Source organism: Trichechus manatus, unplaced genomic scaffold (assembly GCF_000243295.1).
Source record: "Trichechus manatus latirostris isolate Lorelei unplaced genomic scaffold, TriManLat1.0 scaffold00105, whole genome shotgun sequence".
Taxonomy (NCBI): Eukaryota; Metazoa; Chordata; class Mammalia; order Sirenia; family Trichechidae; genus Trichechus; species Trichechus manatus.
Genome location: NW_004444041.1, coordinates 2,831,340 through 2,846,793, shown reverse-complemented (window position 1 = coordinate 2,846,793; position 15,454 = coordinate 2,831,340). Strand labels below are relative to the sequence as shown.

General features: G+C 35.3%; 1 protein-coding gene across 3 annotated transcripts in view; it reads left to right on the top strand.

Moving 5' to 3' along the window:
• CFAP299 (cilia and flagella associated protein 299) overlaps positions 1-15,454 on the top strand; it is an 807,700-nt gene that overhangs the window by 680,354 nt on the left and 111,892 nt on the right. For all 3 annotated transcript variants that reach the window (XM_023737602.1, XM_004383110.1, XM_004383109.1), the window contains one exon: positions 539-681. In XM_023737602.1, coding sequence (XP_023593370.1) covers positions 539-681 — 143 coding nt within the window. The remainder of the gene's footprint in view (positions 1-538; positions 682-15,454) is intronic.

Genomic DNA, 15,454 nt, shown 5'->3' with positions numbered 1-15,454 from the left:
ATTTCTCTGTAACGGAAAATATTTAGGAGCTTAAATTTAAAAAAAAAAAATGTAGCAGTTGGGTGAACAGACACATGAGCCTGGGTTTGAATCTCAGTTTTGCCACTTACTAGCTGTGAGACCTTGAGAAAGGTACTCAACCTTCCTGTTCCTCAGTTTCCTTATCTATAAAATGATAACAAAATGAAGACAACAGAATCAGAAGAGTAAATAAGTTAATGTGTGAAAAACATTTAAAATAGTACCTGTTCTTAGGAGGCATTCTGTAAAAGTTATCTATTGACATTGTATACAAAATTACTGTAAAAACACATTATGGGCATGCTCAGTTAACCTTTTATAACTTTCTTCATCTATCAGGAGAAAATAAGAATATCTACCTCATAGGATCACTGTGAGGATGAAATGTAAAATGTTTAAAATAAGGCCTGGAACATGTAATCTTCATAACTGTAGCTCTTATTAGTATACACATTTTTCTCAAGTGATTTTTATTTACTCATTTACTCTCTCTGTTCTCTATTGTTCTGTATTCCAGTCTGTGATCTTCATTCGTGACAGAAATTCTCATGGGCAGGAGGTGTCAGGATACATTGACTATGCCCACAGGCTAAAGATTGAAGATTTTGAAGTCTACTTTAGTGGGAAAAAAAGACTTCTTCCAAAGCCCACAGATCTGAGGTAAATTGTATGGATTTTCTCACACCGTTAATAAGAGAATAAGCTCCTAAGAAGCAAGGATGAAGGAGTTTTATTTTATGTTCTATATTGTGCCTAGAATGCTAATTTATGTATAGTAGGAATGTGGCAAGATTGATTATAAGTAAAATAAATACATACATTTTCAAATAAGGAATGAGTATAGATGCATTTTCACTTTAACACCCTGAGGAAGGAATATTTTCAGAGACAAGATACAAGTAAATTCTCAGAAACATTCCTTTTAAATGATAAGTAAAGCCTATAAACTGCTAACCTCATAAGTCTCTTGTACCACTTGGGACTTAGTCTGACTAGAAATCTCTAGAGCAGTCCATCTAACACTTTCTCCTCCCACTTTTCTTTGGCCACCTGCCAAGGTGCTGGCCTCTGGCCAGCTCACCCTCATTTTCTCTCATCACTGTCCTTTTCTGAGATTCCTTTCTACCCATCACTCTTGTTACTATTGACCCCTTATCCTTTCCTCTGGAACCCTCATCCCATCACATAGGATCTACTGTATACTACCAATCTATTCACAGATTGATCCTCATAACCCCTTCTGAAGAGCTCTCAAACTAAAACTTTTTATTCTGTTACATCTCACTTATCACAGAGCCCAAAAGTAGAGACAGCATTCTGCCTTAACTCTCTATTGCTGTCTCCAGATCATTATTTGACACTTGTAGTGACACTCCAGTCCTCTGAAGTCCCTTCCACCCCTTATCCATCCTCACTACTATCATCTGAAAATTTCCTATCCATCACCACTTTAGTGGAATCACCATTTTTCCTATCCAAGTTAGACACATGGCATATCATTTAACTTCTCTCCCTGGCAGAAATCCCTACTCTCCGTATCTTCTTGTTTGTAATTACATCTGTCATTCTAATTCCCTCAAATAGATTGATCCACATACCCTTTTCTCTGCACCAGTAGCTGAATACCTGAGCGCTGCTGAATGAAATTTCTCAAAAGTGCTAATGGTTGCTACTAATAGTTTGTGGTTTCCAACCTCAGCTGGGCCCTTTGTGGTGCTCAGCCAGTCTCTGTGCTTTCTCAACTTCCACTTCCACCCCCACCCCAAATAATATTTAAAACTTTGCCACTCTCTTATATTCCTTTTTTTCCAACGGCTGACCTCTCTCAATGTATGATTTGCCTAATATTTCACAGAGAATATCGGGTCTAAACATGAAAACTACCAACTGACCTGTCTTTCTGTCAACCTTTCTTGTTGGCCAAAGCCTCCTCCAGAGTGCCTTTCTGATTAGTTCCAGTCACAGTTCCACCCCGCCAGCCACTGGCCCCTCAGCTAGCTATCTACACTCAGAAGGGTGGTGTTCCTGACAGTAGAACACCACTGCCATCTTGTCCTTCATCCCTCCTCTCTGAGGGTCATTTTGCTGCAAACTTGGACGCATTCTCCCAACACAGTAAGGCTCAGGCTTTCCCCAAGAACCACAAGGAAATGTTTGACGTAAGAGTTACTAAGGATTTTCTCATAATTTTTCTGAAACAAAATAGGTCTGATCCAGGTGGTTGCACTCTGTCTTTAGAAACAGTTTCTCCTTGAAAAAAAAAAAGTTATTTCTTACTAAGTGAATATTCCTCTATGAATGCATTTACCATGTTTAGAGCAGAAAGGATTCCTTGTCTGTTTGGTGCTAATTTATCCAAACTTGGTTTTGATGCTTTCCACTCCCCTTTCCATCGAAGCCATACTTCATCAGTTGTTCCCTTTTTTTTTGTAGATTTTCAAGCTATCGTTTTATATTGGCTCCTTTATCTTGCCACACCTTTCCTCTAAACATGCTGAAGCCATTTATATTAAAGAAAGGAAATCTATTCTGTACTCCAATTATTGCTCTATCTCTCCTTTACTTTTCAGCTAAGCTCCACAAAACAAGTGTCTTCAATTCTCACTTCTCATGCAGGCTTCAATTCATTATAATTAGACTTCTGACCCCATTGTTCAAATGAAACTACTCCTTCTAAAACCAACAATGACTGCCAATTTCAAAATCCTAAGAAATTATTTTCAGTTATCATCTTACGTAAATTTTCTACCTCATTTGATTAATCATAATATTGATTAATCCGTTCTTCTGTGAACTATGCAAACACTCTAACCTTTTATACACAGAATCCCTCATTGAACTCTCCACTTGTTTATCTCCTAAGTATTGGTATTCACTAAAGTTCATCTTTGGACTTTTTTTCTTACTATATACATTCTCCTAGGTCATTTGATCATTCTTCTGAAGTTGAGTTGTTTTCACAACTACAAATACAGCACAGATCTCTTTTTTATTTCAACTCAATTATACTACTTTCCCTACAGAGAACCTTCTAGGGGTCCCACTAACACTTAAAGCTTATGTTCAAAATTAAACTTTTCTATTTCCCAAAGCATACTGTTACTTCTGTATCCTCTGTGATGGCAAATGGCACCACCCTTGCAAAAGAAGGCAAAATCCAGATGTTATTCTAAACCCCTTGCTCTCTAACACCACCCTGTAACTATTGATTCATTCAAAAACACTAGATATTATTACCTTCACAGGTTTTTTATGCTAAAGTAAATACAAGATATGTCATTTCACCTGTAAACACTTCAGTGAGCATCTTTAACATATAACATTAAAGACAGTAACCATCATGACATTATCATACCTGACAAAATAATTTCTTAATATCATCTAATCTCTAGTCCTTATTCATATTTTATCTATTGTCTGAAAGTTACCTTTTTAAACTTAGTTTGTTAAAATCAAAATCTGTACAAGATTGTGTTATGTATTCTATCTCTGGAAACTTTTTTTTATAACAGTTTCTCCTTTTTTTGAATCTTCTATGCTGTTAGTTTGTTAGAGAAACCAAGTTATTTGTGCTAAGAAATGTCTTAAGTTCTTAAATTGATTAATCAATCCCATGATGTTGTTATGCTCCACCTCTGATCACCTATTTCTTATAAATTGACTTGATTAAATTCAGTTTTCCAATTTTTTTTTAGGTAAGAATTTTTACTATGTGGTGCTCTAAAGTACCTATTGAGCCAATTTTAGAAATTATACCAATTGATCGATGTGTTTAGATGGTGTCAGTCTGATCACTCCATTGTAACGTTCTCATGAAGTTTTACCCAATACTTTTTTACTAATTTTCCTTTAGTGAAAATTGCCTAAATATGTTTACTAAGGTTTGCAAAATGGTAATTTTCTAATTCTGTCATTCATTCTGCATATAATAGCTGGAATTATTCCGTAGAGAATAACTTTTCCTCATCACTTATTTAATAACCCTGAAATGCAATTCATGCAGATAGACAAAATAAATATTTTATTTCCCTTAATTTATGAAAAAGAAGTAAAGTCAAAAGAGCAAAAGAACATACAAGATAATGCCAAATTGTTTTTCAAAGGGGTCATACCAATTTATCCATCCACTGGCAGTGATAAATGATCTGTTAGCTCTCATTCTAAACAACATTTGATGTTATCATTTTTTTTTTTTTTTCTACTCTGGTGAGTATAAATGATCCTCATTGTGGTTTTAATTTTACTTTCCATGATTTTTAATCAGGTTAGGCATTTTTTACCGGCGGTTCAAATTTCATTTCTATGAAGTACCTATTAAGACTTTAGCCAATTTTCTCTATTGAGTTATTTGTCTTTTCCTTGCAGATTGTAGGAATTCTTCTTATTTATTTTAGAAATTGTCTGTTTGTCTGTTATATGTTTTGAAAAATACCATCTTCCAGTGAATCATTCTCTTCTCATTTTCTTTACTTTCACTTTTTTTTTTCCCCAGGCTTCTGACCTAATGTTTATTTTAACATTACTCGTTTAGGACAGGAACCACAAGATATCTCAGCTTTCGTAAGGGTTATAATATCCCATAACTTTCAGTCAACACAGGGTATCCACTAGTATTTTCTCTCCTGCCCCTACTTTTCTTTGCCTAGGTCCATGGCCGGCTAAGTTGCTCCTAAGTTTTGGAGTGCAGGGCCTCTTATCCAAGATGGAAGTTCAGCCTTCTTTCTGACTCTATAATTCATTTTGTCACATCCCCCCTGAAGTGACACAAAATGCATCCAGCTTCTCACAAGGTGTCTCAGAAAAGCAATTTTTTCATCTTTTGCGAGCATTAGCACAGCTAAACACACACATCTACAAAAACAAGTAATGGTTTGCAGGCATAGTATGGTCTAAATTCATTCTTTAAAGAAAATTTTGATAAAGAAAATCCAGTCTGAAGGATTTAGCATGACAGTTGAGGGTTTTGCTGTGACACAAGGCAGACAGGTTTGCATTGACTTTTGATGATTAAAGTTCTAATTTTAATGCATTTTATTAATATTTTCCTCTGTGATTTGCACTTTTTGTGTTTTGTTTAATAAATTCCTATATTTCCTGAGGTCATAGAGATATTTTCTTACAGATAATTACAGTTTTGCTTTTTATCTTATATAGTTAATCTATCTGGAATTAATATTGTTTATGATGATTAGATAAAGGTCCACTTTTTAATTTTGTTTTTTCCATATGACTAAGCATTTATAGCAACATTTATTGATAAGTCCACCATTTCCTTCTATTTGCAACACAATGTCTGTCATAAATCAAGCCCTATATTTCTGTGGGTTTGTTTCTGGGCTCACTCTTCTTTTTTGTTCATCTCTCCCTGAATAGAATCTGGCTTATTTGTGATATTTTCATAATAATTATACTTGAAATAAAGAAAGGCAATTCCCTCATCTTGTTTTTCTTCTTCAGGAGTGTCTTGACTATGTTTGCCCTTTACTCTTCCATATAAATTTTAAAGTCAGTCTGCAATGTTTCACCAAAAAAAAGTTGTGAATTGTAATTGGAATTTATTTGAAGTCATGATCATGTATTTAATTGACATCATTATATTGCGTCTTCCTCTCTGTAAACATGTTATAGCTTTGCATTTACTTATACTTTCTTCCAAGACATATTTTATAACGTTTATAATATATTTATATTATAAAAGACTCCTTTTAATAATATTTTACAGTTTTCTCAATTAAAGTGTTTTATCACTCCCCCCTCCCCATTGTGAGAATGGCACAGGACCTGGCAGTGTTTTGTTCTGTTGTACATAGGGTGGCTATGTGTTGGAACCAACTCGACTGCAACTAACAATAACAACAAACCGTAGCTGCCAGGAAATTTCACACCTTTTAAACGAAGTTAGCTCTATTCCAATAATTCCATTAGATAATTTTTACCACATAAGTCTGATTTAGACCATCTATCAGAAGCAAACTTCAGACTTTACACTCAAAAGATTCCATGCCAATAAATGACTTAAACAGTTGTTACCAAAGGGGGAAAATCCCTTTCATATACGTGGTTCCATATTTAGTTTGCTTCAGAACTAAAACAGGCAAACAAACAAAGACTTAGTTAGAAATTTCATAAGGTCTCTTTCTGTTTACTTACCTTTTGGCATGCTATTTTATTCTGAGTGTGTAAGATAAGACATTAGTTTTCTGATTAGAATCCTGTCTTGAACTTTTACTGTGGAAAATATAAATGTCAACAGAGCTGCAACTATTATGAAATGCAACAGTAGAAAGGTCTCTGTGAACTTGATTATCTTGTTAGTTCGGGTTCCATCTTGACCATGTCTTTGTTTTCAATACCTTCACCAGTATAATTGTGAATTTTACAGTTTCCTAAGTTCCTTCACAGTTCCCCCACAACAGCCCCATGACATATTATTCTTACCATCTGAGAGAGGAGGAAACAGAGTAAAGTACTTGCTTAAAGTTCACAAGCTAAACAGTGGTGGAGCGAGAGCAAGTTCTTAGGCATTCTGGCACCTAATTCACTGCTCACCTCCACAACATTATTGTGGGTTAAAGCTTTGATATCCTAAGGACTTTTGTACAATGTAGAATCATTAAGTTATATTCTGCCCCATATTTAGCTGTTAACTTTTCCAAGTTTAAGTTTTTGTTGAATTAAGATCTAAGGTCTGACTGTATAAATCTAGCCATTGCTCAAATAGGATGGTCAAAAGGAAATGAAAAATTTCTCTTCATGTTTCCTTTTCGAGATTCCATTAAATATTCATAAACTCGACCGGAGAATGCCTCTAAATTTTAAAGCTTCCAGAGGTATTATGGTCAAATTTCTGTCACAATCCTATTGTCTGCTTTATTTAAAATGTTTGAAGTTCAAAACTCTGAAGTTAGAATTACAATATCTTTCCTATCCTGTGCTTAAGTGCATTGCTATGAAAGCATTCCAGTAACACATCACATATTGGCACGTTCTAAAATTTAAAAAAAAAAAAAAAAAACACGTAAAAAGGAGGCAAATGATCACAGTGCTTCTGCAAATGGATTATAAAATATTGCCTCTTTTTACAGTTATCATTATTCCAAATTAGATGTGATGAAGCATTAGAACACAAGTTTAGTTAGTCTCTTTGGGTGAAAAAGGATGCTGCTCCTAAATGACTTGCCAGAACCCTTTTGTCCCTTACTACTCAAAGTGTGGTCCATGGACCAGCAATATTGTTGTCGCCTGGGAGCCTGTTAGAAGTGAAGCATCTCAGGCTCTACCCCACCCACTGAGTCAGAATCTGCATTTTAACATGATCCCCAAAATATTCATATGCATATTAAAGTTTAGAAGCATGAGCTAGACCTGTGCTGTCCAATAGGATAGCCACATATGGCTATTGAGCGCTTGAAACGTGGCTAGTCCAAATTAAGATGAGCTGTAAGTGTAAAATATACACCTAATTTTGAAGACTTAGCATGAAAGAAAGTTTCATATATCTTATTAACCAGAATCCAGGACAAAATGGAGATCTACAGAACCCTAAGTTCCATGTTTTTTTTTTTTTTCAATCAATGTAGTACTCTACTTAAGATTTTTTGTATACTTAGTACATAGTCTATTTAGGACTTTGTCTTCGTATTAATTATACATTATAATAACAATATGTCAGATATTTGGGGTTAAATAAAATATATTATTCAAATGATTTCACATTTCTTTTTTGCTTTTTTAATGTGGCTACTGGAGATTCAAACTTATATATGTGGCTTGCTTTTATGGCTTGCATTATGTTTCCATTGGACAGCGCTTCTCTGCTCTTCTTGGCCCCAACCCAGAAGCTCAGTCCCACCTGATTTTTAGGACCAATACATGAAGCCAGAGATCACAAATTAGTAGTTTAGGTTAGGCCTGGCTGCAAACATATTTTATTTGGTCTGTACAAAGTAAAACCAATGTTAAAAATTGAGTCAATGTTTTAGAAAGAGGAGATTTTACATAAAATATCTGGATTTCCAGATTCTCTTAAGAAATTGAGCCTGCACACTGAGCCTGCATTTCCTCATGCCAACCATCATCTAGAATTAAGTGGTAGTCGTTCCCTGAGATGGGCTATGTTCTCACCAAATTAACACACAATTGGGGCATGTGTGCCATTTATCATCCTGTCAGATCCTTCCAGGCATTTGCTTTTGTGACTTCTGGTCTAAATTTCTGTCTTAGATTTTAGAAGTCACATTTACTATTATTAGTCCAGTCATAGTCTTCTTTGCTCCACTGCTATGGGTGGTGGTATGGATTGAATTGTGTCCCCGCAAATTTATGTTAAAGTCCTAACCTCTGTTACCTGTGAATGTGACCTTGTTTGGAAATAGGGTATTTGAAGATGTTATCAGTTAAGTTAACAGGAGGTCACACCAGAGTAGGGTGGGTTAGAATTCAATCTGAATGGTGTCCTTATAAAAGCAGAGAAGAGACACAGAGACCGAGGGAAGATGGCTATGTGACTATGGTGTTATGATACAGCTGCAAGCTAAAAATTACCTGGGACTACCAGAAGCTAGAGAGACAAGAAAGAATCTTCCTAGAGCATGTGCCTGTCATCACTCTAAATTCGGGCTTCTAGCCTCCAGAACTGTGAGACAATGCATTTCTGTTCTTAATAGCCACCCACTTTGTGGTACTTTGTTGCAACAGCCCTAGGAAACTAGCACAGGTGGATTTAATTCCAGCTCTTAAATCTTTCTTAGGCTTCTCTATACCCCTGTAGTTAATAAGACTGGGCCACATCAATATCTGAGATCATTACAATGATGATAAAAATTAACTGAACACATATTGCATGCAAAGCACCATGCTAAGTAATTTATACACATTATTTCATGTAGTCTTTTCAACAATCTCATGGGTTAGGGATCATTTTTCACATTTTAACATTTGAAGAATATGCATCACAGAGGTATTTAGTGTCTTAACCAAAAGTTAAACGCATACACACGCACGCACACACACACGAAACTAGAAATCTAGGACCAAATAGAGATCTGTACAACCCAAAATTCCATGCTTTTTTTAATCAATACATTGTTCTACTTAGAACGTTGTCATGAAAATATATCATTTCCCCCTTTGGTGTCGTATTCATGGTCAGGTCATACTTTTTGCAAATGTGTATCTAACTTGACAATTCCTAATTTGGGATTGTTTTTCAGAGCTTTAAGCAATCTTGCTGTCCACAGTTAAGACTGGGGAATTTTTGCCATCCTGTACCCACCCTTGCCACTTCCTCCTCTCATTGCACTTGGCAGGAAACAGACCTTTGTACTTAACCAGACCTTTATTTTCAGTCACTGTGAGTAAGAATTATAGTGTCCCACAGTTTTGTGTGTGGAAGAGCTTTGGACAGAACTAAAAGTGGCCTTTAATTATGGCTACAGCCTTTAAGTGTTTAAAGAAAAATTGGCCCTGGCTTGTTGAACCTCAGCTATGTCCCAGGATACTTTTAGAGTCTATTCATTTCCTCTGAACTGTGGTTCATATAATTTTTCCAGTATCTATTCAGAACATGTTTATTAAAAAAATTAATTTTCTAATACTTGACTCATTTTATCTTTTCTTTACCCAAATTAAACATTAAGTACCATGTCTCATAGAAAAGTCAAGGATGAAGCAGAGAATTCCCCAAAGCTGTATTCAGATGGGCTTCCTCCTACCTGTCTATAAAACTCAAATACACTAAGAGTAGGGGTTCCTATGAATCTTTACTGAAATATCTGTCTGCATCACTCAATGGTAGAATTTCATCTAGGTCCTGTTTAGATCATTGCTTTTAAACAAGTCAGAATCCCATAGCAATCATCTGGTAGTCTCCTCTTTAATTGTCTAGAATGTGCTTCCTTAAAGATTATGTCTTTTGGTAAACCATAAGTGAATAATAAGAGATCTGAGACAATCTCTAGTTTATTGACAACACTGGCTGTGGTTAAGGCAAGATTACTCTTTACACAAGATATTTCCAACTTTTTATTATGAAATTTTTTTAAGTTTCAGAAAAGCTCAAAGAACAGTACAATGAATACCAATATAGTCACAACTTAGATTAAATAATTGTTAGCAATTTTCCATATTAACTTCCACTATCTATCTATCTATTTATCTATCTATCTATAGGTGTGTATAGGTCAATATATTGCTGGTAGATTTAGTTCAAAAGTCAAACATTCGTAACTTGGAGAACACAAGAAAACTCGTGATGGTTGAAAATCTAGAAATCTAGAGATACCTGAATCTAAATCTCACAAATGAGTAGAAGGTTAATTGCCTTGCTTAAGGACAGTAGGGTAGATGTAACAGAAGTGGGACTAATCTTCAGGTCTCCTAACCCCTAGTCCACATTCTTTACATATTCTTGCATACTGCATGTTTATTTATTATTTGTACATATGATTTGTACATTTTATTTTTAAAACAGTATTCATTTAACATAGGTGATAAGCAAAAACTAGTTTTTCTGATTTACAAATGCAATTACACATCAGCTTAGAAATTTTCCCTTGAATATGACTGAGTTAACACATGCAGAGAAAAGTTGAGATTAAAACCATGTGGACTAAAACCAAATCTATCTACAATATTTACTATGGGGAAATTCTGGAGGCATTCTGGAATTGAACTTAAAAGGGAGATTTACTGCTTTTTCCCCACCCTTATTTCCATTTGCCCTAGAAATTCTACACTCCATGTTAGAAAAATCATCTCAAACTTCAGGAGTCTGGATTAACATTCAGCAACATTGAATTCTGCTTAAAGAACTAAAAACAAAACAAAACAAAAATTAAGGTTCAAGACAATCAAAACCTTCCAGTATTAAATGAAAAGTTCCCTGCAACTTTTCCTGTCCTCTTACATGTGTCTACCCGCCTCTCCACATTACCTATGCTTCAGTTATAGAGAATGTCTCTGCCTCCCAGACACATCACACTCTTTCATGAGTCTCTACTAGAAGTGTCTGTACCCACATATTCCAGCCAGTGAACCCTTCTTTAGGACAAAATTCAAATGTTTCATTCACATCTTTACTTTATACCATGTCTTAGCTGCCTAGAGCTACCATAACAAAATACCACCAAGTAGGTGGTTTTAGAGAACAGAAATTTATTGCCTCATAGTTCTGGTGGCTAGAAGTCTAAATCCAGGACATTTCAGGGCCACGCTCTCTCTGTCAGCTCTAGGAAGATAAGTGTAAAGGAGATTTCTGGATTCCATTTTAAATTGGGTGGCCATGGAAGGCCTTACTGTCAAGTGAATATTTGTTCAGGGACCTGAAAGAAGTGAGCCAAGGAGACACCTAGGGAGAAGAGCTTTCTGGGCAGAAGATACAAGGCATAAGGCCTGAGACAGTCTACATGAGGAAAAGTAAGGAAGCTAGGATGACTGCATTGGAGTCACCAAGGGGAGCATGTTAGGAGATCAGGTCAGAGAGGCAACAGGAGCCAGACCTTGAGGGCCTTACAGGCCTTTGTAAGGATTTAGCTTTTATTATGAGTAGAATGGGATGCCACTGAGGAGTTTTGAAATAAGGAATGAGGTGATGTGAAATAACTTTTCACATGACATGCTATCTACCGAATTGAGACAAGCCTGTGAAGACTGCAAAGATAAAACTGGAGATTACTAGAACCAAAGTATCCACTTTCTCAACAGCAGCCTTGGGTTTTCTGATCAAGTTGGTGTGGATTTGCAGTTCTCAGACTTTAGCAAGCATCATCATTACCTAGAGGACTTGTTAAAACCGGATTTCTGGGTCCCATCCCCAGAGCTTTTAATTTAGTATATTTGGAATGGGGCTGAAGAATTTGCATTTCTAACAAGTTTCCAATTGATACTGAGGCTGCTGGTCCAGGGACTACACTTCAAGATCTACTGGTCTAGTAGGATGCCTCTTACTTCCCCATGTCAAATCTAGACACCAGGGCTTCCTGAGGAAAGAGCTGGCTCTATAGAGTTGATTCCAAGGACTCTTTCTCAGCTGCCTATAGACCTTCAGTGCTTTCCCATCAACCAGCTAACTTCTGAAAGCAGAGTGCAAAAGAAAGAGAACCAGATTTCTCTGTGCTGACTTTTCAATGCAGCGAACTTGCCTCTAAGAAATATAGCCCGAAGCATGTCAGGCTACTGTCCTTCAAACTGGTGATCCACCCCTCCAGGGGAAATCCTCTCCTGCAAAAATGCTGGGGGAATATGCTTTTCTTTAAAACGTGTCTTATTTATATTTGTAGCCCTGGTGCCTACCAAAGACCTGTCATCTGTAGGCACTAGCTAAAAATCTATTACGTGAATAATTTGAATGAAAGGAGTAATTTTTACCAAGGGAAAATTTGACCCAATTCTGGAAGATTTCATAAATTTAAGTTTTTCATAAAAAAAAAAATTAGCTTTGAGAGGATAAGAAACTTATATTTTAGCATTGTGGAAGGCTATCCAAATAAAAGAGAAAAGTTGTATATTAATTTTACTCACAGTGGATATTTATTTTAGTAATCCTGTGTATCTGGCACAATGATCTTGAAACTGTAGCTATTAATACTATAGCGGTTCTGTCAAAGGATTATTATATTTATATTAGAATCTACTGGATGACAATAAGTTTTATTTTATTTGTTTGTTTATATCATATTTTAAGTCTGGATATTTCCTACTGATTTACAAAATCTGTTTTGCTGGTAGGACGAAGTTTCCACTAGATTTCAGGCTGTCAGGAAACATTAGAACATTTTTATAAGTGTTCTCCAGATCAAATTCCATCTCACCACATGAAGTAAAAGTTAGGGAATAATTAAAATTTTAATATAATCATGCTTTCATTCTTTTCATAAATATCCAAGTGTATAGTGCGTGAGATGAACAGAGTCTGAGTTTTCTTCCAGTTTTATTATAGAAATGATTTTTATTTATATTTCCAAATTCCCATTTGGTTCTAGCCTGTTATATAAAAGGAGTATGTTGGGCAGTAAGTTGCTACCTAAGAGCTTATGCGCAAACATTAGAACCTCAGCTGACAAAATATTTATAAAATTAAATTCATTCTGTTTATGCTAATTAATGAAATTGAATGAAAACAATGCACAGTTTAGTTTCTCCAGACAATACATGATTTCATTTCTGAATATTACAACATGTTTGTCACATAAAATATTCGTAAAACCTGAACAACAGTTAGAAAAAACAAATTGGTCTTAAAGATTTTGTTGTGAAGAGAACAATCTAAGTACCCTTTTTTATTTCACCTGCTGCTACTTTCAGGAGTAAAGTTAAGTCACCTTAAAAGAACTAAATAATCCAGTTCATATTTATGATCTTTTGATCTGTGTCCATGGACAAACTTGAGAAGAATGCAACAAAAACCCTGGTTCAGTTACATCTTACTAGTTCACCATTTACTGTTGAATTAACTCTGACTCATGGCAACTCCATGTGTGTCACAGTAGAACTATAATCCATGAGATTTTCAATGGCTGATTTTTCAGAAGTAGATCACAAGGTCTTTCTTTTGAGGTGCCTCTGGATGGACTTCAACCTCCAACATTTTGATTAGAGCTGCCAAGGACATTAACCATTTGCACCACCCAGGGACTCCTCAATTATGTCTTACCTTTATCTATTTCTAGGATCAGATCCAAGAACTTCCAATGATTTCATAACTAACTGCACGCACCCTTAACTGAAGTAGCTCAATCTAACTATGGTTCTCCCAGGTATTTGAATTCAGGAGAGAAATGATTAGCATAATTCTTAGATTGTCTGACTATAGTACATTTGCAGAATTATGTGTTATTTGACTATGGAAACAGCAGTATGAGACATATATTGAAATTATTATACACACAAAAATAGTAAAGACTTATTAACATATTAATATTCTGGATCATTTATGTTCAATCATCCATAAATTTGAAAAGTCCTAACAGAAAGAAATCTGACTTCTTAGTGACATGGATCTAAAAATCCTCATCCCAACATTTTTACTCTTTTGACACTCAAAATGTTTACTTGCTGTCAATATTTGTTTCATTTTTATTTCATTTTTACATAGTTTTTTTTTTTTAAGAAAGAGTATGAATAAGATAAGCTCTCGAGCTGTGTAATTATGATTCATGAACATGCCTCACCATCTGGTAACATGTACATGTACCTCTGTGCCAAAATTTAATGGAATTTTGAGTAATAATGGCACTTTCGTAAGTAAAGTTTCTTAGTCATAACCCAGAATTCAACCTCTCTTGTCCCTTTCTTACCTTCAAATAAAGAAAGTAATAAACAAGTCGAAACATGAAAAAGCAAGTCACTAGGAATGCTAATGCACCTTATTAGTTCCCCTAATCTCGATTCATTATCATCCATCTGAATGGAAGTCTGCAAAGTCAAACCTTTGGGATTTCTATAATTTAGACTGTAGGGCACACTGGGCCCTAAAGTCCTTTGAGTGTGATGCACTGTCTAGAAAATGAACCTAAAGATAAACAAAGAAGATAGAAAGAAAAGGAAACGAAGGGAAGGAAAAGGGAAAACTGAGTGGATTAGAATCCATCCAAACAGAAAAGAAAGAATATAGCTTGAAGTTTGTTGAAATATCTCTAAATTGGGAAGTCTTCTCCTTGAATATTTTCTGTGTGAATTCATGAAATTGAGTCAGTTAAATAAGATTTATTGCTTTAGTTCTTCACCTCATATTCATTTAAGCCACTAAATACCTTATAGAAGTTGGTTTATCAACCTTTAGTAAATAAGAACAGAATTAGAAAAGTTCTCAATTTGCTGAAGAGGTCAGTTTCTTTTCTTTTTTTTTTTTTTTTCCCAGATACACACCTTTGTGCTCTTCATAAACCTAAATCTTGTCCCCATTGCTTTTCAGTGAATATATCTCATTTGAAGGATGCAGAACCAGATAATGTCTGATGTTTTTCTCTATTCAACTTCCCTTGAATACTTTCTCAAAAAATGTGTAGCAATGAGAATTGTCACAAAGAGATCTGAGGCCACTGTTTTTGTGAAAGCCATATAGGATTAGCTCCTAGTTTAAACTTGTCTAAAGATGAAAATGAGCTATTTAGCTCATCTGGGAAGCAGCTGTGCAGAACTGCGGAAGGCAGTGGTAAGGAAAAACGACTGTTAGGTAAACAAAGCAACAGAAAGATGGTGAAAAGGGTAAAGGAATAAGAAATTAGAATCCATTCAAACAAAACTTATTTGGATGAATGAGGAACAAAGTATTTTCCTGCCAACTCAGTAAATGTTTAATCTAGAAAAGCATGCTTTCACATCTGGCTTATGTTTAATATTGTAAATATTACCTTTTTCATTTTTTTTTTAATATTTTATTGTACTTCAGGTGAAGGCTTACAGAACAGATAGTTTCTCATGTAACAGTAACACA